The 24251-nt window shown below is 42.0% G+C and overlaps 1 protein-coding gene across 2 annotated transcripts in view; it reads left to right on the top strand.

Annotated features, from left to right (window-relative positions):
• Nucleotides 1–3367: 3367 nt before the first annotated feature.
• The window catches only part of eya2 (EYA transcriptional coactivator and phosphatase 2), a 29561-nt gene continuing 8677 nt past the window's right edge, over nt 3368–24251 (top strand). Inside the window, exons 1-9 of one of the 2 annotated variants that reach the window (XM_071903801.2) lie at nt 3368–3643; nt 14927–15010; nt 16547–16588; nt 17449–17568; nt 18309–18422; nt 21480–21556; nt 22026–22209; nt 22350–22486; nt 22640–22723. In XM_071903801.2, coding sequence (XP_071759902.1) covers nt 17466–17568; nt 18309–18422; nt 21480–21556; nt 22026–22209; nt 22350–22486; nt 22640–22723 — 699 coding nt within the window. In that variant the 5' untranslated portion in view covers nt 3368–3643; nt 14927–15010; nt 16547–16588; nt 17449–17465. Of the gene's footprint in view, nt 3644–14926; nt 15011–16546; nt 16589–17443; nt 17569–18308; nt 18423–21479; nt 21557–22025; nt 22210–22349; nt 22487–22639; nt 22724–24251 lie in introns of both variants that reach the window. The other variant, XM_071903800.2, reaches the window with a different exon arrangement.

Genomic DNA, 24251 nt, shown 5'->3' with positions numbered 1-24251 from the left:
AGCCCTGCAAGGTGTAATATTACATTCATCTTGCCTCGTGTTTATATTCTCTCTCCCTCCCTTTTCCGAGTTCTCTCAATATTCCTCAGCATGGGACTAATAATGCTTACGTGAGACTCAAATTCAATATCTTACACACAACAAAATGCTTAACCTCAAGCTAAGCGCTACTTCGCGTGATAGTTTCCATCACTGAAGTCACAATTCATGACATGTTTCCTCCTGTCAGACAAAAGTCCCGGCTGATTTCTCGTCACTCAAATCAAAACTTAATCAAGCAAAACCAGAAACAACATTTTCCCGTATGAAAGAAAGGAGATACGTCGACGAGGCTGTGTGACAGCGACTGTGTCAGCGGATACCGCCAGCCGGCGAGAGGATAGACAGACAGCCAACTGAGGCCATCAGAGGAAGAGAGAGACAATGGCAGCTTTTATTTCTCCACCGCACATTCCAGTAGAAGAATGGAGCTGGCGTTTGAAACAGAGGCAGACCAGCTCATCGTGTCTGGGTCACGGTACTTCCCACAGCCATTGTCATTTGGTACTAGAATGCTGTGACGTCATCGTGAGGGATTTTTCCAACGAGCCTATCTGTCCTTTAATGCTATTTTTTTTTTTCCCCACGCCTCCTTTTGTTTTGGGATGCATTGACTGAAAGTGCAGGGGAGAATCAATAACATATGAGCAAGTTTCTGCTCCATTATGTTATCATTATCAGGGATGTTACCATGAGTCTGGTTTCACTGGCAAGGTGTGAGACTGAGCAATTTTACCCAGTTTTTTTTACAGTTTTTTTGTTTTTTGGGGGGATGGGGGCGGGGGGTGGTCCATTTAATACTTTATCTTCACATGTGACATCCTTGGTTATCATCATTCATCATGTCATTGAAGCTGATTATCTGTCAGTTCACAGTTGATGATATAAAAAGCGATACATAAAAACAAATGCCCTATATTGTAACGCTTAAAATTCTTGTCTTTTGTTGTGTTATAGGAAAAATCCACTCTGCAACACTGTTAAAAAAACAGCTATTGGTGATGTTGGCCTACCTTGCATTTCTGGGCCCATTTTGTTGTTTGATGCTGCATTTGTATTATTCTGTATTTTTCTTATTTCGATAACTGGCCAAACCAGTGCAGGTACAATGGTGTTTGATAGCAGAAAATGTTTCCACTATCTAGAACATCTACAGTAAATGTCAGGTTTTGGTGTCAGTGTCTCAGAATTGAAGAGCAATGGCTTCTTTCTAGACTCACCATTTTGCACCAATGATGAACAGTCATACAGGGAAAAATCCACTGTAGCAGAGGAAGAGAGACTGATTTCTCTACCGACAGTAGCCTCAATAGACCAGAATGCAATGCAACCACAAGACATGCTGCGTTTTGAGCAAGAGGCACAACTGTTACTTTTTCTCCACTGGAAAAACTCACTCACTTGCTGTTATATGCTATCGTTATTGTTATTGCTCTCACCACTGACACGTACTGAACGCAACAGGTTCTCTGGGGGTTATCTAAAGGCATTCTGGGAAATGTAGGAAATCACTAACTGAAGTAGAAGTAGATGAGGCAGGTTGAAGGAAAGTAGGTACACCAAAATCACACAACAATTACTAGAATGCGTTAAACATCACAGATTGATGATATATAACGTTGTAAGAGTATTGGAATTTTCCTAAATTCAAAAGCGGCCTACTGTGTTATTATGCACGTCATCCATCTCGCCATAGTACAGTGTATCTTACACTTTGTCTTTAATCTCCAAGTTGTATCCAAGTAATCCAACTGGTCAAATAGATGTTCCAATCAATCCTAGTCATATAATCCTGTAGCTTGTTGTGATTTATGGATTAATAGCTAAGTGAGTTAATTACTCCATCTTTCTTTCTCCTATTTTTGTCCGTTTGTGTACTTATCTTACAGTACATTGAAAAAACACACGTGCTTGTAGCCATTGTGTAAAAGCCATATTAGCCTCAAGGATGTTCTTTACTTTTATTTGGAAACTTGGGTGATCCCGACTTCATCCTGGATGTGAAGTAGCAGCAGTCCCTCCAGGTCCCTCGTGGCTCCATGTCTGGGTGGCAGAGCGGGTGCAGTGGTGTCAGGAGAGCATCCTGTTGGCCCCGCACCAGACGACCTGTTTCCTCCTGAGCCTGTCTCCTAGCTCCAACACACTCTTCCTCGTGTTACAGAATACACACTGAGACAATGGCACATGGTTAGACATGCACACAGTCACAAACACACACACACGTATACTTATTATATTAAACAAACTGACAGGGAGAGGATGTGACACCAGGATGATACCTACCTGGTTTCTGGGACTGGGTAATTGTTATGTCTGTATTCGGACAGACACGTGTCAAATATCTTCAGTGTGGCAGATGTTTGACAATTGTTAGACTACGAATCCTCGCGACCTGCTTTAGTAACCTTTTAAGAACTTTGACATTTCCTGTATACAAACCATAGCAGGTGATACGCTCTAGGCTTTCGGTTGACAGTAAGAATGTGAAAATAGCTATATTTTTATATAATGTGGCTGTAATGGGCTGATATTTTTATTCAAACAGAGAAATGGCACCTGTCACATGACCTAGCCTATACAGTAGGCTATACCGAATACCTATACAAAAATGGCTGTGAGAAGCTCTATGGGGTTTTAATGGAGACTAATGAATCTGCTTAAAAAAACATCAATAGGCTATCTTCCTTTAGAGATAAAGGAAAATGTGTGTGTGTGTGCCTGTGTGTGTGTGTGGGAGGGGAGGGGGGAGGGGGGGCATGTCTTGAATTTGATTTGTGAGACACACACACACACACACACACACACACACACACACACACACACGCACTTCAGTAAAGATAACAAACACAAAGCCGCCATGATTCATGATAAAACTGTCAGTAGCCCGGAGTTATTTACCGCTGAATAATAAATCCTCATATCTGAAGTGCGAGAGAGAGAGCCGACACTTTCAGAGGGGTGATGGGTCGTTGTGTAAACAAACAGCAGAGAAGAGCCCTTGACCAAACAAAGATTTAAAGGGGAGATAGCGATGGGGAGATGAAGAAGACGACTCCGACGCGCTTCAGCAGCTCTGTTAAGTGAATAATAGAGGAGTGGCTGAGAGATAAAGGCTCTTGAGGAAGGACGCGGGCGCGCTCTGACACGCACGCGCACAAGGACACACACACACACACACACACACACACGCTGCCAAAGCCGCATTCAGCGCGCATGGTGAACACCCTCAGGAGGAGGAACCAGAAGATTTTCGGTCATTTACTTACCATCACTTCCCCACCGCCGCTAAAGCAAACAGGCTCCTGAAGGTGCAGGAGAAGGGAGATCGTCTGTCTGTCTGTCTGTCTGACTGTCTGACTGACTGACTGACTGACTTCTCTGTCTGTCTGTCTGTCTGCAGAAAGCTGTCAGCACTTGGAGCATTTCAGGTGATCGCTTCTCATGAGCTGCGAGCGAGCGTTGAACACACGGTCCAGCTCGCTTTGTCAGAGACTTGCCGGGACACTTTCAAAAAGTCTGCGGAGTCACTTCTTAGCATGGAGAGGCGACCGTTTTGACTGACAATCGGACTTTGTTTTTCGCATCTCCTTCACTCGGGATAATGGTGAGTCCGATCACTTTTCTGCCTCTCTTGAAGGAATTGGTTTTCATGGTCTATTTAGAAATTGTTTTGGTCATGTCACGTTCATAGTCGCTAATCTTACCGGGCTGCTTGTTTTAGTTAAATCCACAAGGTTTACTAAAATAGCCTGTAGGCCGTTCATTATTTTTGCTCCGAGGAGAAAATGTTTCTATTAAAGTGTGTTTCAGCGCTATACGGATGGGGATTTTTTTTAACTGTTAAACTATCAGTTCAGTTCAGATAATCCTTTGAATGAATGTCATCATAACGCACATTTAGATTATATTCGCCCTCACATTCAACTTCAGTCGGTTAGTTTTGCATCTGCATCGATTTAAAATCTTTCTTGAGAAGCACAATCATGTTAAGTCTATAATAAAACAGGACATATATTTTTCACATTAACTCCACCTAGGAAATAGTAATAAAATCATCTTGCGAGTAGGCTACTACTCAATGGCTGGCAGTGTTTAAATTTGTTTTATAAAAGTATGTTTATATGTATTTTTATTTGCCAAAACAATAATTGCCATACATTTATTCAATATTAATCTAGGCCTAATACTGACATAAATACAGCAAAGGTTTGTTGAACTGATTTTGTTCTTTCAGTATAGATACGCAAACTATAGTTTATTGCACTATAAAACATAAATACAATGCACTTAATTTCCTTAAAGTTAGTTAAAAGTTATAAATGTTCATTTTTAGTGTCATGGCTGATTGTCATATATCATATGCTTTAAAGAAAAGTTCCACTTAGCTGAACATCATTGCATGTTTCAGCTCATTTTCTGTTATGCATTATTGTTGAGTAGTTCAATTCTTATTATCCGCCAATCTTTTCTTATTATAGGCTATATAAAATGGTTATCAAATTAATTGGCCTATATGAAAAACAACAAAATCTATTGTGTGTGTTCATGTGAGCACTGCCTCTATAAAGTGTGTGGGGGAAAATTGTGTGAGGCACCTTTATAATTTTGAGCTTCTCTTAGATTGAGGTCTTTTGTTTTTCTTGGTCTTTCCAACACTTTTGCTTGGCTTAAGTACAGAAGATTACACCTAAATCACTGAGACCCCCTTAGCAGCTAGGGACCCTAATTAAGTAATTTAAGGGAGCCTCACTAAGCATTTTTCAAAGGCTGGTATTCATATTTTTCAAGGACCCCTTCATGGCTCCAGACTAGAAACTAACTCCTATGTTTTGCCAACCATTCAAATCACCTTTAAACACTTCTATCATTACAGCTCCAGAGCAAGGTTGAATCTAACCCTCTCCTTCTGCAAAAATACTAACATAAATAAATAGATTTTAAAACATTCTGACATCAGACAGCATCAGACATTTGATTATAATTTTGATAATCTTGTTAGAGTTTAGTCATGATATTTAAAACAGCTAGGTAGATTGCGAATTATGCGAAATCAACAACATCACTAATGCTCCTTTTTCAATTTAATTTAAGTAACATTATATAAACTGTTAAATTATGGTCACCTTGATCTGTAAATGGACTTTATTCGTAGTACTATATGTGTATTTATATATATTTTTCCATTTTAATTCAGCCACAGTATCATCATTGTTGCACGGCATAGAAGCTGTATTCCTCCATTTTGAAATTTAACTACACTGAAATGTGTTTCCCATACACAAGCTCTCAAAAATGTCACTCTCATTTCTAACCCTTCTTACTGTAAAAGAAATTGGATGTATATCTCTCTTCGTCAATGTCAATTATCTGAAATAAACCTGCAGGGGAAATGTCCAGCCAAAATGGTGTTCTTATTTTAGATAGTTGCTGTATCAGATTCAGGTCTGCGACAGATTGTAAATCTTCATAAATCTCCTCTGTACCTGTATTTTAACCCCCACAAATAACATCCAGGGGTTTGAGGGGGGTGGGGGGTGGGGGGGGTTCAGACCACATACCGAAGGCCGTGTGTGCCTGGGCGTGTTTGATTTAACACTCTGTTTCGTCTCCTAATAACATTAGGCCCCATTTCTGGACTCCCTCTCCATGGCTGGCCCGGGACCCTCTCTCCCTCTCCTCAACCTTCATGGTTCCTATTACTAGCTCTAATAAATTGTGAATAAGCGGCAGCCCAAAAAGTCCCGGGCTGTGGAGAATTCCCCATCCTGTAGCGCAAGGCACCCCCTCTTAAGAAAACACAAATTAATTCCAAACCCCTCTGTAGCCAAAAGTTTGTGGAATTATAAATATTTTCATAGGAAGCTCTGCTCTTCCTGACTTTATCTGCACCAATTTCATTATATTTCTTGCCTTGCCTTCAAACCCTTAGTGACTTAGCTCGCTCCCATCTTTCTCTCTCTCTCTCTCTCTCTCTCTCTCTCTCTCTCTCTCTCTCTCTGGGAGTCAGCATTGGAGACAGCAGGCCTGTAGTGTCCACCCATCTCTTATCCCCATACTGAAAATGTCACCAATCAACCCTCTGAGTCTAAAATGAAGATATAATCCCAGTACCAACAGCTACAGTATATGCAGTGCTGGGTGTTATTCACAATGTCAATGTAAATTTAAAAACAAAACATTTACTCCATTGAAATGACTGTGTTCTATAAGTGATACAGAGAGGTTTTAGTTCAACAGAATTAGAGGCTGATTCTCTATTCTCAGGCATTGTAACTATACATTCACATAATGTCTATACTTGGCTATAATAAAGCAGCAACATAATGTACAGACCTACTGCAAGCTGCACACCAAATTATAAAATGGACTGCAACTCAAACTCGAAGCCAAAGAGATTCACGAATTTCAGTTTCTGAGGCCAGTTTAAGGTTTCTGCTCATGCAATGACTGGTTCTGAATTGTATACAACTCCAGAAGTAGCAATCATGAATGTAGCCCGATAGCTGCAGCTGTCTGCCCAAACAGCAAGTCTGACCAAACCAGAAACCCCCAGAGATACTCAAACTATTCTTTGAAAAATTTCTTTGTTAAAGTTGTAGCAAGAGTATAAGAATGTAGTGAAGACAAAAAGTAAAGAAAGGGTTTTTTCAAGTGAGTGGCAAGTCACAAAGTATTTATGATGACAATTAAAGTTGTTTTAGGATTATTAATGTAGAACTTTTGTTTTGCTTCCACTCCTCTTTGCTTCTGACCCCTTTCTTGTTTTCTCTCTCATTGCAAATGTCAGTGAACCTTTACTTTGTGTTCCCTAAAATTACCTTTTAATTCATGCTTGTGTGTCAGAGGTCCGATTACCATAAAGGCCCATTCTAATCCACTGATACCAGAGGCAATAGGTCTATTGTTTTGTGATACCAAGGAAGTGTGTGCGTGTGCCTGTGTGTGCCTGTCTGAGTCTCTGTGTCTGTGTGTCTGAGCCTCTGTGTGTGTGTGTGTGTGTGTGTGTGTTTGAAGGCGTGCATGTGTGTGTGAATCAAGTCATCATGTCAATATGTTTGGTGAAGTACTGGATTGAAAGGAGCCGGCGGGCGGTGGGTCTGTCGGTCTACTGGCTCTATCTGCTTCACCAGTTTGAGGCCGAAGTTATCGCACTTCCCCCAAATGTCTCCTCCTCTCCCGCCCTTTCCCCCCCCCCTATTCCCCTAAGCCCCAGAGAGCACCCAGGGAGGCCTAGTGGTGATCCAGTGTGTGTGTGTGTGTGTGTGTGAGTGTGTGTGTGTGTTAAACCCTGGGCTGTCAGCAGACAACAGCTGTCTCTCTGGCTATCTCCGCTCTCCTTATCTCATCTTGAGAGTGGGGAAGCCACACACATAGCAGCATAGCCTACAGTGACCATATTTCATTTTTTTCTCTCTTAATAATTCGCTTGGGTGCTTTCCATTGAAAAGAGAATTTAATAATTGTCGATGGCTCTGGGAGTATTTTGTTAGGTGTCAGAATTTTTCTTCAGCATCAGTTTCTTCTTTGACCCTTTGATATGTATTTCCATCATATTTCCATGTTTTATTGCCAATTCATATTTCATAATATATCTCATATCATGTATCTCATCTCATTTATCTCACATTGTTATCTCTCCAAAAAGGTGTAAATCACTCTCTTGCTTTCTCTCTTTCTCCCCCGTAGACACACACACACACACACACAGTAAATCTACCATTAAAGAAGTAATTGGACCTTGGTCCGTCTGTAACGCCTGTGAGCTGCACTCCAGCTACCAGTGGGTTCTGTCTGGCCAGCTGTTAGCAACTAGGGCGGCCATTCGCTGTCATCTGCTGGGAAGACGGATGGAGGGCAAACCTTTTTGTCTTAATGACTAATAAAGATCCAGGTCTGAGTGTGTGCGTGTGTATGTGAGTGTGTGTGAGTTCATTAGAGAAGGCTTGTGCGCTCTCGTGCAGTCAGGCGTATGTCTGTCTTGAGTGTGTGATTGTGTGTGCGGGTGTGTGTGTGCGACCACCCTCCCATCACTGGACCAGATGTTTTTACCTGGGAGCCAGACCACCATCTGACTGAGGTCAGCCCAGTCTTCCAGCCCCACACCCGCTCCTCCAGGCTGCTGGGAGGTCTGCCAGCTGTCCCTCTCTCTGACCCTCGTCCCGGGGCACTGGTTCTGGGGGCGACAGGGCCTGGGCCTTGGGGTAGGTGGTCCCTCTACCGAACTAGGATTTGGCAATATTATTGGGGGAAATAATTAGGGTGTGAGTGCTGGGATAGGGGCAGTGAAAGCGAGCGAGGAGGAATGAAACGGAGAGAATGAGGAAGCGAAGGAAAAAAGGATGTAGAGCGAAACTCTTTTGCAACAGTTTGAGAAGTAATTTAGAAGGGGTGGTAAGAGTCACTGCGTGTGTACTGGTGAAAAACAGAGAGATAGAGACACTGGTGTGATTGAATGAAGAGGTTTTGATTACTGAGGGACGAGGGGGGGCATCTGGCATAAAAGCAGTCTTGTTGCTGGGAGTCAGTCAAGTGGAAAGGAAAGGCCACCAAGTCTGGAAGCTAAAGTTACACAGCAGGTTCACTGCTGCCATGGCTTAATAGGAGCCGCTCTTATAATTTCTTCTGTTTCTTTCAAAGGATTTTGTTCGTAGCTGCCGTCAATGTGAATTCACTCATTCTTAGAGTAAACATTGTTCATTCATTTCAGTATAAGATCAGTGTTTTTTTTGAGTAAAAAGTTGCAGACACTTTCTGTCTCTTGTGGAATTTAAATCACCAACAAAGGGATTCATCATCATTATTGTCATCATCACCACCATAAACTATACTTTACATACAGTATACACATATTACACGTATACTCTATTTACATATACACATATTTTTAGCAGATCTTCCTGCTACCTTATCCATGTGTTTGTACATTTCCAAAGCACTGAGCTCTGTTTACGGGATCATAGCGGCTGAATCAATGAACTCAATGGCTGCGTTTACTGTACATGCATAGTTCTTAACCTGGTTACTCAAGTAACCCAGTTTTGGGTTTGACGAATATAAACATTGTAACTCAGTTAGAATAAGCCAGGTAAGCTCGTATGCCGACTATGAGAAACCTGATTAAGATGCCTGGCTTTCTCTGATGTTACAGTAAATTGGTTACTGTCACATGGAAACATCTTACTCCTTTCATTTTTGGTTTTTGCCTTCAGGGCAAATGTCAGACTCGCACAGGGTTATGGGTACATTTTGATGTCAACAAAAAACATCACAGATTAGTATTGGGATCATCATTTTTTCCCAAATACTAGACGTAACCTACTATTGCTCAGTCAAAGAGGGTGGGGTGGGGGGAAGCTTACAGTCACCTTTTAATACTTTTTTTGCTGACGGACCATTCTATCTGTGGGCGGGACACCACAGGCAGACAGGAATATTCTGTTGATTGGTTTATTCATGGCAACAGGGACACTCAATTTTAGGGTATCGAAGCCTGCTGACTCTGTACATGTGTGACATTATTGGCAGTGACAAGACACGCTGGTTGAGTCCAGCTTACATAGTATCATCATGCATCATACAAACTTTCACAGCATAAGTATGTGGAGACTGGACACACACACACACACACACACACACAGACTTGGACTGTGCTTCCCTCTTAATGAATTCCCTGGTTGCTGAGGTCATGGTGGGTTGTGATTATCAATCCTCAACATCTGTTACCAGACCACCGGCACGTCTGACCCTCTCTCTCTGCACACAGCATAGAAAACGTTCATTTTCTATACGCCTATCTCTTATACTACTTTCCGCTTTACTACTTATCTCTATATGAAGATACTTTTCTGATTGATTTATTAAAGCCATGTTGATGTATTGGACTGATGACTGACATTGTCGCCAAGCAACGGATGATGACAGTTCGTCTTAACTTGGTGTACTGGACAGTACTACTCTCCCAAGCTTTGTCCCCAAGTCCTCAGAAACCAGACATGCCTTATTCTGTGTGACCAATCTGCAGACTCAGCTAGTCGTAGCTCTGTGCACAGTCGGGAAATTTGTCAGCTAACCTTGTTTATGAGCTGCGCAGTTCAAAGGGTGAAGCCATAGGCTGTCTGTGCGTGTGTGTGTGTGTGTGTTTGTAAGCGCATAAATATGTTTATGTATGTGAATGTGTGTACTTGTATCTCTCTCTGTGTGTGTAGTGTAATCATATATGCGATAAAAGTTGTGTAATGCACATTGAAGAATTATCAGGACACAGTTTGCAGGGGTTCAAAGGGGCTGGTATTTTATCATTAATTATAAAATTGATAACTACAGATTTTAGAGGAAATGTAAGTTCCTCTAACCTGCTCACCTGCTTGTTGAATTTAAACCAATCATCCACGGGACATTCTGCTTGCTAAGAAGAGGTTATGGCTTTGAGGGGCTTTGATATTAAACAAAGGCTACCATGTTCACATCAGAACATGGACATGTGGCAAAAAAGACACAACATATGAAAGCTCAATGGTTACATGTAGCGGCCCTTTTGCTGTTTGATGTAATCCGCCCTATTGAATTGTCCTGCTGTGTGCCAAAGGCCGCCCAGGCCAGTCACAGGACTATTGAGGCCAGTGGCTGGCAGATGGCACCGATTTCCACCATGAAGCCCCTGATAGTGACACATAAACTCAAATACTGGGCCCTTGTTCTGTGGCCTTTGTTAGGGACTGAGAGAGAGGGCTTGTGTGCGACAGTGAATTAACCCCCACCCCAGGCACTTAGGCAGACCGTCCAAATTGAGGGCTCCAGGTGGGGATCCATATGGCACTGTTAGAGAGTGGCGAGTCACCTTGTCAAGCCCAGCCATCAGCCGCTGATTGAGAACCATGATGTTTCAATGAGAGGTCAAACCATCGGAGGGTCACTGCAGTGTGTAACCAGACTCCTACACGTCACATCGAGACTCAGACACACAAAGACGCACACACAGCACACATATTTATACTGTAAACATATGTAGAGATGTGGGCAAGTGCACACACACACACACACATGCACACAGATACCTGACCTATATTCAAATGATTTTGAAAAATGTAAATGAAATTAAATAGTACACATCCTGAATAGCAAATTCAGCAAACTCATGTAGTGCCAGCCCTTGGATTTAAAGTAATACACCAAGTTTTTGGAGATTGTCAACATGTTCTCATCAAGTTGACCAAGAGGCCAATCAACAGCAGAACACAGACACCAAAACCATCCATTTGTCCCTGGTTGATCATTTGCTCTGGTGCTACATGCTAACTCTTAAGCATACACTAAGAAGACCTTTTATTAAAGGTTAATTAAGTTGCTATTGGTTTTTATTATTTGGCCTGTAGATTCATAAATTTAAAGTCAAGTAGTTCATGTAGTCAGGTTTATTTTAGGAACTATTTCAGGTGAACAGCCAAACATTCATCTGCTGCACAGTGATTTTTAGCTTTACACAGTCTCTCATCGGCCACCACCTTCACTTCCTTTGTAAACAGGCAAAGTAGTCCCAGGTAGTTCAAAACAGTATGTTACTTATATATATATATACTGTATATATTTATTTTGTGTCAATTTTACCCATATCCTACACAATAACATTTAAGATTACATTGCATTTAGCTTTAGAGCTGCTACAAGTTCTCATTTTCTCACTTTTGAGATAATGCCAGTCACCTATTATCACTCAACACAGTGTATGCTAAAGAGTTAGCATGGAGCACCAGAGAAAACAATCTACCAGGGACACATGGATGATTTTGATGGCTATATAATCTCATCACTTAACAGGTAAGCTGAGCAACAGGCCAGTCTCCCGTAAACTGGTGTGTTCCTCTTACTATCATATGACATTTCAACTTTAAGCGCAACACACCACCCAGTGACGCAATGCACCAACACAAAGAGGAGAATCTGATACCCGTGAAAGAAGCAGTGGGCTAGCAGAACCCCGGGACCCAGGTGAAGCTGGTGGGACTGGCCTTGTGGCCCTGTGGCCCCTGTGGCCCTGCTGGGTTTGTTTTAGCTTCAGTTACAAGCCTCAGCCCTCCACATCTCTGCCGCGCTCCGCTCATCTTCCCTCCGGTGTCCTGCGGTTCCCATGGCCTTGTGCGCCCTCCTCCCAGGCCTCACCCTGAACCAGGAAGTGCCTTCACTATCACAGGCAGTGTTTGTGCTTGTGTGTGTATGTGTGTGTGTGTGAGAGAGAGACAGAGAGTGTGTGTATACAGGACTGTCGCAGGGATGCAGCTGAAGTCAGGAGCACTCTGAACACGGGTGTCCTTTTCACTTTTGATCCCTGGGAAGTACGGGGCGAAGCAAAGCGCAGCACCCCTCTCTCGCCCTCTTCTTCCTCTGTGCTGAGGGATCGCTGTCACTCTCTCCGGCACCACAGCCTGCCTGTGATGGAGGGCAGACGAGGGTCTCTCGGGTGGCAAGAAGGCCCTCAACCAGGTTTAAGGGGCATTTCTGAAGTGGAAAATTTTATAGGAAGGCTGGTAATGAACACAAACACTAGTAACACAAGTTTAGATTAAAAGTTCACATTTCAAATTCAATTGCAGCAAATAAGGAAATGATTCTGTAATTTTGCGCTATGATATGTAATCAGTTCAATAATGGAGTTCAGAATATGTCTTCACTGGGAACAAATGGAAGTAGAAATGACCCTGACTAGTTTCTCTCTATAATTTATTGATTGTTGTTTTTTCACCCCTGATTCTCTGCGGTGTGATTCCTCGTCCCTTTACATCACACTGGCCTTTCAGTGACCATAGATCACCCCTTTAGTGTCACATTTACAGTCCCTCTTATTTGTGTTTACTTTACGGTCATTAATACAGACACGTGAGGAGATTTTTGGCTGCAGAGCGGAGTCTCTTGGCTGCTCCGTTGTAGGAATACATTTATTTGCTAAAAAAAACACTGCGAGTCGCTCTCGGGTGTTTTGAGAAGCCGGGAGGGCGGCTGCATCAGCTGGAGCTGACATAACATGTGATTTGTTTTCTCCGCTGTGTGGTATCTGTCAAAGATGCTGTTGTTAATTAAAAAGACATGAGAGCGACACACAAAATGCTGTAAGTGGAGGCCAGTTTTACGGCTTATTATACCAGCGGTAAAGCCTCTGTTGAGGAGCAGACAGGCTCTCACAATCACAGTCACTCCACTCTCTCTTTTTTCCCTCACCTTCATCTCTCAACTGCTGTAAACCCTGTTGCCCCTATAACTCATGACTGTCGTCTGTCTCTGTCGTGTTGTCAGCGAGGTCAGGGTTCAAGCAGTTAGCTCCAACATTGCCAGATTGGAATTGCCCAGAGGCACAGAGAGAGAGCGAGAGAAAGCGAGAGAGAGAGAAACTTAATTGTTCTAGCTGTCATATAGCACAAATTAATAGTTCACTATATTGTCATAATGTAGCAGAAGTGCGAGTAGTCACTTTTTTACCTTTACCCAAAGTTAGGTTACCTTTGCTCTTTTTGTTTTGCTCTCTGCTGCTTCACACTCTGACAGCGGACATGTTTTACCTGAAAGTTTCCCAGTACAGCCAGTTCCCTCCAGTGCAGCTTGCTTCAGACTGACCAGCAGCCTGCGGTAGCTAGCGGGCTAAAGCCTCTGCTGTCGGAGAAACTGACCGAGTCCAGCTTCCTGCTCAGACTGATTCAGGTGGCATTGACCTTTTGATCTCCAGCCTACTGACCTGGCACTTCCTCCTCTGTCTCTGTCTCTCTCTCTCTCTCTCTCTCCTGTGTTCACTCTTTCTCTCTCTTTCTCACGCGCTATCTCTCATCCTCTGTATTGTTTTTTTTTCCATTTACACTACCAGTCAAAAGTTTGGACACACTCATTTTTCTTTATTTTTTACTATTTTTCACATTTTAGAATAATAGTAAAGACATCAAAACTATGAAATAACACAAATGGAATTATGCAGTGACCAAAAAGTGTCAAACAAATCAAAACTATCTTAAAGTAGCCGCCCTTTGCCTTGATGAAAAGCAAAGGCTTTGGAAAGAAATTCATACATAGGCATCAACTTCACTATTTCTATTTGTCTAAAAAAACAAATTCCAAGCATTTAAGCATAAGCCTTTAAGATAATGAAAATCATAGTACATTCAAACAGGTGCGTCCAAACTTTTGACTGGTAGTGTATATTCTTTGTTTTCACCCCTCTCCCACCTATCTTACTTTGCTGACTTCTTCCTCTTCTACCTCTTCTCTCTTTCTATTGCTTCCAATCTATCCAAAATGATTATTCAGGAGTCTTTGTCGTCTCTCATGAAAGTTGTGTACCATAGTTACATACTTGCATTGAGCATACATGGAAACTTCTGCTGAACTTAATATTTAGTACTTAGTCATTACCCCCCACACACCTTTATATCATTTTTCCATTCCATTCCAGAGAACATTGAGTCAGAATTCTATCTGCAACCTTGTTCTGGTTGTTCCTAGTACCTAGATACAGAATGACATGACACCTGTGGTATTGGTGCCAAACAGCACCAGAGTGATTCAGCAGCAAACAAGTGGAGCATTCTTCAACACTTTCCCAGGAAACAATGTCACCCGTCAAGTTCCTACTACCATTCATTTGACTGGTGTCTGTCAGCGGGTTCCTAATGACCACGCTCTTACATAAACCTCATCACGTATATACGCCACATCTCTCTATCTCTCTCTCTCTCTCTCTTTCTCTTTCCATCCCAAAACCTTTTCACCTCTTGAACTGTGTGCGTGGAGAGAGAGATTATTCGTTCCCTCTCTCCCCGTCCTGCTGCAGCACGGCCCGCGGCACGTCGCCATGTGTCAGTCACCCGCATACCTCTGTCCTGATGCCGTGTATTCGCTATTGTTTCCACAGGAGAGCTGACGGCTTGAGAGGAACCTGACTAGCAGCACTGTGACAGGATAAAGAGGATAAAGCTCTCTCTCTCCACAGAGGCAGGTGAGAGGACAGAGCTACAAAGGAAAGAGTAAAGTGCTTCAGAGGTGAAGACCGGCACTACAGAGGAAAAGTGGCAGTTTGCTGAAGCTGGGGAAGTTAATGCAACGGCCCAGTCTGCCTGTTAAATAAACAAACAAATGAAATGCCCTTATAATAGAATCCTGTTCTACTAATCTGAACATCGTGGTAATGGAGGGTCAGGATTGTGCACACACATTTTAGTGAGCGGGGGGGTATACACACTGCCAGTCAAAAGTTTGGACGCACCTCAATGAATGTTTTTCATTATCTTAAAGCCATTTTGATCTAAAGGCTTCTGCTTAAATGCTTGAAATCTGTTTTTTAGACAAACATCAATAGTGAAGTTGATGCCTATGTATGAATGTCTTTCCAAAGCCTTTGCCTTTCAATCAAGGCAAAGGGCGGCTACTTTAAAGAATCTAAAATATAAGATGGTTTTAATTTGTTTGACACTTTTTGGTCACTGCATAATTCCATTTGTGCTGTTTCATAGTTTTGATGTCTTTACTATTATTCTAAAATGTGAAAAATAGTAAAAATAAAGAAAAATGCGTGTGTCCAAACTTTTGACTGGTAGTGTATATACTTATATATTTGTTTATTTGTTTGTTTGTGTGAGAGAGTCACCCTAGGGAACCTTTATTTTGATGGATATCCTGCCCAGTTTCAGTGAGGTTAGTTCATAAGGGCAGGGGAAATGTTTGGACACTAAAATATATAGATATTCTGGACCAAGACTGATTCAAAATATGACACATGCAACTACACTCATTCTTGAAATGTATTTAGTTGCATGAACATAAAATGAAAATAAAATCTGGTAACAATTTCAAATGGCCTTATTCTGGTGTATTAACCTATGGAAAAGTACACAGTATTTCTGTGTAGGTATGAAAATTTCCCTGACACTTAATGTACTTACAGCAGTGTAACAACACTGTTTTAATGAAGCCATTCGAATGAGGTGTTACACTGTTGTAAGTACATTATGTATTAGGGGGACTTTCATCAAGTACCTGCACAGTAATATTATGTATTTACAATACTTTTCCATAAGTTACTACACTAAAATTCTGTAGAATAAAATGAAACAGCATTATTTTCAGGTTTTCTACCTTTAAAGGACCATGTAAAACAATTAGTAAGTAAAAACATGAAAATATCCAGAATTGCAGTTACAAGGTCTTTTTGTGACACCAGTGATCTGCTTTTGCATTGCAACAGTTTTCGCTCATTATGGTCATTCAGGTGACCAGGTAGTGTGGAAGCTTGGATGATTTGGATGAACATGTTTCTACTGTATTGTACAAAGATCATTCATGAGACAGCAATCACCTTCCTACAATATACAGATAAATGATGTCATTTAATGCCATGTTAACACTTGAGAAGCAGTTAATTATGATCCATTTAGATGACAAAATTATTTTATGAAATCCCATGGCTTATTTCTGATGTGATTTCATTCTATTTAAATAACATTTTCTGACCATGAACATTTATTGATATTCACAGGGCTTCTTGGTCTCTATCTCAAAGTCATCTTACCTACTGCAGGTGAGTTTTTACATGCCACTGAAACTAAAACTGGAATGCATGATTTGTTTGTCGGTTTATAGTAGTCGTATGAGTAAAAGCAAAGTTTAGGCAGCGCTAATACCAGTTGACTGAAATCATGGGGGAAATGCAACATCTTCCAAGATCATTGTGGTTTAGCTTTTAACAATGTGTTGTTTTATAGAAGTCGGTTTGAACTGATTTGACCAAGAATCTTGAAGTTTTCTCTCATGACTTCCCTTGTTTTTGTGAAGACCAAATGTTGTTGTTGCTTGCATGGCAATAACCAGCAAAGACCCAAACCGTCCATTCTAGTTTCACCAGATTCTTCAGTTGTGGTCCAGCAGGGACCTTGCAGCGTTAGTTTATTATTGCTATTTCAATGAAAGAGACACAGATTTGCACGTCAATCAGTACTGAGAGTGTTTTTTAGTGCTCAGGGCCTGAAGCTAAAATATTACTGTATAACCTCTTTTAAGATTACCTCTGTCAGCAAAAGGGTACTGCAGTTCAAATAGGGCTTTACAGTCACATAGCAACACCTACAGTAGCATAGAAAAAATTTGAATTATCTAGACCTGGGTTCATTTGCATTTGCAAGTACCTCTTAGCATTTGTTTTAACCTGCAGAAGATTGGGGTTTACTTCATCAGGACTATACTGATAGTGCCAAGTAACTCCAAGCAGGTTAAAACAAGCCAGTTGGGAATCAGTTGGGAAACCACAAGTTTCTGTGTCCTGTCAGTTCCCAGTAAAAGATAAGACAGTCCTCCTATTCGTAGGAATAAGACAAAAAAAAGAAATGAAGGAGAACGTGTCACTTAAAAGCTTGACGTTATTACCTCCTTCTTCAAGATCAGCTGAGCGGAGAAGTGTCATGGCGGCGTACGGACAGACACAGTACAGCCCCGCCATCCAGCCTGCAGGACCATACACACCTTACACTCACCACACACAGGGCTACAGCATGCCATCTTACAGTAAGTACACACACGCGCGCACAAACACACACACACACACACATGTCATTTTGATAATTGGTTTAGAAGGTTCAAAAACTCTTGTGAAAAGACAAATCTCAATTTCATCAGTTTAGTTTATGTCGTTAGTATGTTTCTGTGACATGACCAAAATAAATTGGTGAAATTGAGATTTGTTTACACTATGAGTGCTACCTGGTGTCTTTAACAATAGTTTGGAAGTTTATAAGTTTTGGATTTAGCACCACAAATCAGCAATACCAGTGAAGTCCATCCCTACATACAGTAGAATTGTTTTATAATGTAACAGTTTCGTAATGTAACGGTAAGGTGCATACACTGCAAAAAACATCCATCTTAATAAATCATGTAGTCTCATATTCAGCCTTCAGATCTTATTTTTCTCAAACCAAGAGAAAAAAATCTGCCAGTGAGGAGAGATAACTCCACTTGTTTCCAATCCAGTTTCACTTTTTTCAGGAATGTTCTAGAAATGAGTGTCAGTATATTTTTGATTTGTTTAACTTATTTTAAGAAAATTTACGATTTTAGGACTCAATAATAGACTAAATGACTTGTTATGATGGAGATATATATATATATTTTTTTTTTTGCAGCGTAGGTACAGCCGGAACTCGGCCTAGATTATGGTTATGTCAGATTCTGCAGAGTGGTTAAGTGTGTCGTGAATCCACATGAACTGATCCTCTGCTCTCTCCCTGTCATCTCTCCATGCGTAGACATTAAAACAGAGGAAGGCCTGAGCCACTCTCCAGGACAGACGGGACTGCTGGGTTACTCAAACTTCAGCAGCACTCCTCCCAGCCAAGCTCTCTACAGCTACTCCACACACGGTTAGTCTTAACCAGTGCATGCACACACACTCTGTCACACACACTTGCACACACACATACTGTAGCTACACCAAATTGAGGAGCATCCATCCCAGTGCCATGCTCTCCTCTCCTCTCCTCTCCTCTCTTGTCTTCTCTCCTCCTCTCTTGTCTCTTCTCCTCCTCTCTTGCCTCCTCTCCTCCTCTCTTGTCTCCTCTCTTCTCCTCTCCTCTTCTCTCCTCTTCTCTTGTCCCCTCTTCTCTCCTCTTCTCTCCTCTCTCCTCTCCTCTCCTCCTCTCTTCTCCTCTCCTCTCCTCTCCTCTCCTCTCTGCCACACCTGTTCTCCATTAGCTGCGGTCTGGACTCCTGGCGTCAGACGTCTCCCCACCCCTCCTCTTTTCTGGGGGTCAGGCCCCCTTTCTCCACCCAGACCAACAACACAGCATGCATGCATGCGTGTGTGTGTCTCTGTGTGTGTGTGTGTGTGTGTGTGTGTGTGTGTCTGTGTGTGTGTGAGAGAGACAGAGAAAAAAGGCTTGAGCAAACATATAACATATAGACAGAGAGAGGAAGAGAAACAGAGAGGGGGGAGAAAGAGAGAAAACAAGAGAACAAGGGAGAGGAAGAGACAAAGATGGGCAAGGGGTCTTGCCGAAAAACAAATGCTCAATGCAAGATGTGGTCTGCTTGTGCGTGTGTGTAGCTTTCTGCCTACACGTGGTTATGTGTGTGTGTGTGTGTGTGTGTGTGTGTGTGTGTGCATGTGTGTGCGTGTGTGTGTGCGTGTGTTTCTTCTGTACACATTCCTCAGTCGTTCGGCGCCCATAGCATGACTCGCTCAGTGCGACTTTATGGCTTTCAAAGCAGCGTGAAATTGACCTCCTGTGTGAGAGGGGAGAGGTTAAGGTGCGTTTTAAGGAGGGGTGAGTAGGTTTAAAGTTTGGGGAGGAGGAGGGGGGGCAGAGGAGTAGGACACTGTTTCCACTGTATGGATGAGAAAGAGGAGAGAGGCTACAATGTGTATGTTTACATGAACAGATAGTTCCAGATAGGAGCTCATAACCCAGTTAAGGTCATATTTGAGAAAAGCTTTTTATATGTTTGTATATTCATTGCCTACTGACATGAATCTACACAATATTCTGAATATTATTAGTGACAAAGAATTTACACAGACTGCCAAAACAGTGCAAAATAGGTATTTACATGCCCCAGTCTCCCACCATGTATATCCCAGCTATTATAATCAGTAACAATCCTATGATTATTCTAATAATCAGGATAGGAGCTTTGTCTCTCATCTATTGTATAGGGCTACTGCATTTTCTCACTCTTGAACAGTCTACCCAAATTATACTGGAATATAAATGTCCATGTAAACACACTCACTATGGATCTACTGATGAAGCCTCTTAGAAGTACAAAGCCTTCATTGATCTACCAATACACATCTGCTAAACCAACGAAACGTTTTTGAGTGTAGTTTGGGCCTGAAAGACACTGTTCCCAAACAAAAATAATTGTTTGAATTTTTTATGTATAAATCATTAAGCTTTACATACTGCAAACTTCAAAACAGCAACACGCTGCCACAACGACCAAATGTTTGTAGAATTTCAGAATGTTTCCGTCCCAGCCATTTATATTGTACACAACACACACACGCACACATGCACACATACACGCTCACGCACCGCAAAAAAACACTGAAACACATCCACTGTATGTACAACTGAAACCAAATGGGGACTAAGGGAGCCTGTTGGTGTTTACTTGAAAGACCTCCTGTATTTTTTCCTCTTGCTGCTTTGAAGATTGTTGTGTTGTCCTGGGAGATTTCAGTGTGGTTCCTCTGTTGAGTCATTATTCTCCTGTTTGTCATTCACTGTGGAATGGAGGGATGGATGAGTAAACGAGAGGACTGGGAAGTGGGGTTAGGGAGTTAGGGAGGTGGTTAGGGAGCAGTGGAGCAGTAAAAGGAATGAATAAAGGACGACTGGGTGGAGAGGTGGAGGAGGACTTGGAGTGCAGAGGGATGAACTAATTGATGGAGACAGGAGGATATAAAGTAAAATTCTACACAGTTTTTTACGCACTACCTAGACTAACATTGTATGCACACATGGTAGCCTACTTGAAAGGTACTTCATAATTGAGTGTCCACCAAATGGCATATAGTATATTAGAAAAGTCAAGGAGAGATCTATAGATCAATGGCCAGGAAAACAGGTGAAGTTTGATCTGAATCTGGTATTTGCATATAAATCTTTAAAAATGATCTCAGGACAGCTCAGATAGTGTCAGTCAGATAAGGTCAGTTACAGAAAAGTGTACTAAATCAACTTTCAAACAACGGCCTGTAATTATCTAAACTTCTTGTCACTGATTGTATTGTCCTATACTGTATTTCGCAAAATCCACCCATTTTAACCTGCAAACCATACAGGTTAAAACAAATGCTAAGAATTATTTGCAAATGCTATTTGACCCAGGTGTGAGAGGAATGATGAGGATATAGAGCAATATAGTCTCCTTTTTTTTATGTTATTTTATTTAATTTAACCAAATTCATGTTTGCAATGACAGCCTGGCAAAAAACAAAAAAATGGCTTTTGAGGGTAAGGGGATAGAAGGAAAAGGAAAACAAATAAAGATTAAAAATGAGATTATTCAAAGACAGACAAGCAATAAGGATGGACATTACAGCAACATGGAGTGAGACAGCCAGTCTGTGGGAAAAATTGCCTGGAGGAAGACATTCCTGCTTGATAAGACTGAGTGCAGCAGCAGCAGCAGGAGACTTTCCCACCTGTATTGTTGTTTCAACCATAAATCACCTGTCACAGAGGGGGCAGTCAGCATTTACTGCTCATTACTTCTCCCATACAACTTCACAGATAATTTAATCAGATGTGGAGATGTTGTGAAACTCTATTAGTTATGTTTAAGGGTGATTTCTCAATACAGGGCAGATTTTGTAGCCAGTTTTCCCGCTGGTTTACATTTCTAGTTGTTTTTATCCTGCTTCATGTGTTAATGCCTTTAAGTGTAACCTTTGTCCCCTCTTTGTTTCTCAGGTGGTGGTATTTCATCTGGACTTTTTCAAGGCACCAATGCAATCACCAGTTCAACCCCATTCAACCCTACCCAACAAGTTAGTATCCTCACCTCAACTTTAAAATACAGCCCAATCTATAGACACAATGTTTTCATTTGCATTTGGAAACTTAGTGCTTTGGTGTGATGTGATATGATATTGCATTCAATTCACATGATCTTAAAATATCACTTTTTCACTCATTAGGTTTTGTTGCAGTGTTTATGCATGTAATTTGTGTTTGTCTTCATTTAGTCCCATTTTGGGACTAAAGTTAAAATCTGTTGTTTGTCATTCAATATCTAAAAATGTAGAGGATCCAGTGGGTAAACCTGTAATCATCTGGTCAACTAAGCACTAAATTTAGCTACTATCCTTTAAATAAATATCACGATTTAACTGTGTGTGTATTAATCATATTGTAATAGAAGTTGTTTTTTTCAAATGGTGTATGTCTCATTTTGGAACGCAACTCTTCATATTTTGATGTGACTGATAACTAACGCAGCTGTCTCTGTGTTGTCAGGACTTTTCAGCGTACTCCAGCTACAGTCAGAGTCAGTACTCTCCGTATTATAACTCCCATCACTACAACAGCCCCTACCTGACCAGTAGTAACATCAGCCCCGCCGCCATCACAACTCCCCTAGCCTATCAGCACCCAGAACACCCTGCCATGCTGCCCAATCACAGCCCAGAGTCACATACAGGTAAAGAGTGCATGGCGAAGCACCTGTGTGCTTATTGTTATGGAAAACGGGTTCTTTTATAGAGAGTATTTGATTAGAAACTGTAATTTATCTGTGTGTGTGTGTGTGTGTGTGTGTGTGTGTGTGTGTGTGTGTTCTAGGAGAGTACCATCCGCCCCCTAGTCCCCCCACACCAGGTAAAGAGGAGGGGGTCCCGGCCCGAAGGGGGTCAGATGGGAAGTTGAGGGGGAGGAAGAGAGTCAGCGACCCCGCTCCACCTCTGGACTCTGATATAGAGGTACACACACACACACATACATATTTGAAAATTCGCAGTATTTCTTCCTTAAATCCAGTAATTATTGTTCTCTCTCTGCCTCACACACACACTCACACCCACACACATGTTCTTTCTTAAGGTTAACATTACATATCTGTTATTTCACTGCAGCGAGTGTTTATCTGGGACCTGGATGAAACCATCATCATTTTCCATTCTCTCCTCACGGGAACCTTCTCCACACGATTTGGCAAGGTACGGCGATGCAACCTCTCCCTTTTGTCATTTACTGTAAGAGTGCATGCTGTATCTCATCGCACACAACAGCAGCTTATGATACGGTAGGTGCAAAACACAAAAACCCTCACAACAAAGCAGCCTGACCCAGCTCCATTCAAATAACCCTTGGTCGCAAAATTGGTCCGGTGCTTATTTGACTAACAGTCAAAGGGCTGACTGCCTGAGCTGTATACACGACCTTTGGGTCTCGTCCATGAGCATTTTCACACGCTGGCTGTTTTGCCTTCCTGCCCTCTTGTTTCTTTACATAATGCACTGGGGTTGTTTGGCTACCCCGGCATCCTGCAGCGTGATTGACAGCCAGCGGGACCTTTACGTAACGGACAGGCAGCTGACAAGGGAAGGACAGCGGTGTGTTTCTTGTTTTTGGCTCGGCCCCGTGTTTTGAATTCTCACGGTCCCCCGGTGGGTTGACACAAGGCTGATGGGAGTTTGAGAGCTGTAACGCTCCGTTTCTGATCGGTTCAGCTACGCCAGGCCATGCATGCCGTTGTTTCTTTTTCTTTCTTTTCTGCCGTGGCGGGGTGAATAGAGAAAGAGAGGGAGAAAGAGATAGAGAGAGAGAGAAAGAAAGAGTGGATGTGTTGAAATGTGACTGATGTGCCAAAATTCCTGATTCCTCCCACCACCCAAACACCCCGCTGCTGGAACCGAGGAGCTCAGTCGGACAGACTCTGACTTCAAAACTCAGACACGCAGCCGAGGAATTGAATGAGTGACAGCGGAAAAACAGATTAAAAGTCCAAAGCGTCAAGACTTCTTACAAGCTAGCAATGTTTTTTTTTTCCTCCCTCCCAAATTTGCAGCTAATTCGTTGACATCTGTGTGACAACCATTCTGATTGTAACTCAAGAAATTTTTTTTGTTGTTGTTTTTTTAGGCAAGAGTATTAGATATTTTGGCATAGGTTTCATTTTTGAATCTATCTTCTCTTCATCTCTCTCTCTCCCACTCTTTTTACTCTTGTCTGGTTTCAACAACTCTTGGTCTTGCCATGACAGCCTGCCTACTAAACTCTTGTCGTAAACAAATGTTTGGACCTATGGGTAAAGGCAAGTCTGGGCCCGGGGAGCAGGAAAGACTAATGGCCGCGTTGAAAGACAGTTGTTTTCACCGGCTTGGAGAGCCAGAGGTGAACGGAGATCCACATGAGGAGTTGATTCCCCCAGTAACAGCTCTTCCATTATCTCATCTATCATACTGTAGGCTTCGGCACCCTGCTCTGTCCTCTAGTGTTGTGAATTTTCCTCCCTGGCTCAGTCTTTCATACCAAACATCCCCTGCAGAAGAGTAAAGGTGGGAATTGAATGGCTTGGGTGTTTTTTGTTTTTCTTTTCCTTCCTCCTTGTTTTTTTTTTTTTTGCCATTCTTCTCAAATTCTCTTCTGGGATTATCAGAAAGAGGCCGGACCTTTGCTTTTATTTGTCCTTTATTGGTCCTCTGTATAGAAATGGTCTTTTGAGGAAGGTGATTACACATAATT

The sequence above is a fragment of the Centroberyx gerrardi genome, chromosome 5 (assembly GCF_048128805.1).
Source record: "Centroberyx gerrardi isolate f3 chromosome 5, fCenGer3.hap1.cur.20231027, whole genome shotgun sequence".
In the NCBI taxonomy this organism is placed as follows: Eukaryota; Metazoa; Chordata; class Actinopteri; order Beryciformes; family Berycidae; genus Centroberyx; species Centroberyx gerrardi.
The sequence above is the reverse complement of the archived record's forward strand: the minus strand, read 5'-3'. Positions and strand labels throughout refer to the sequence as shown.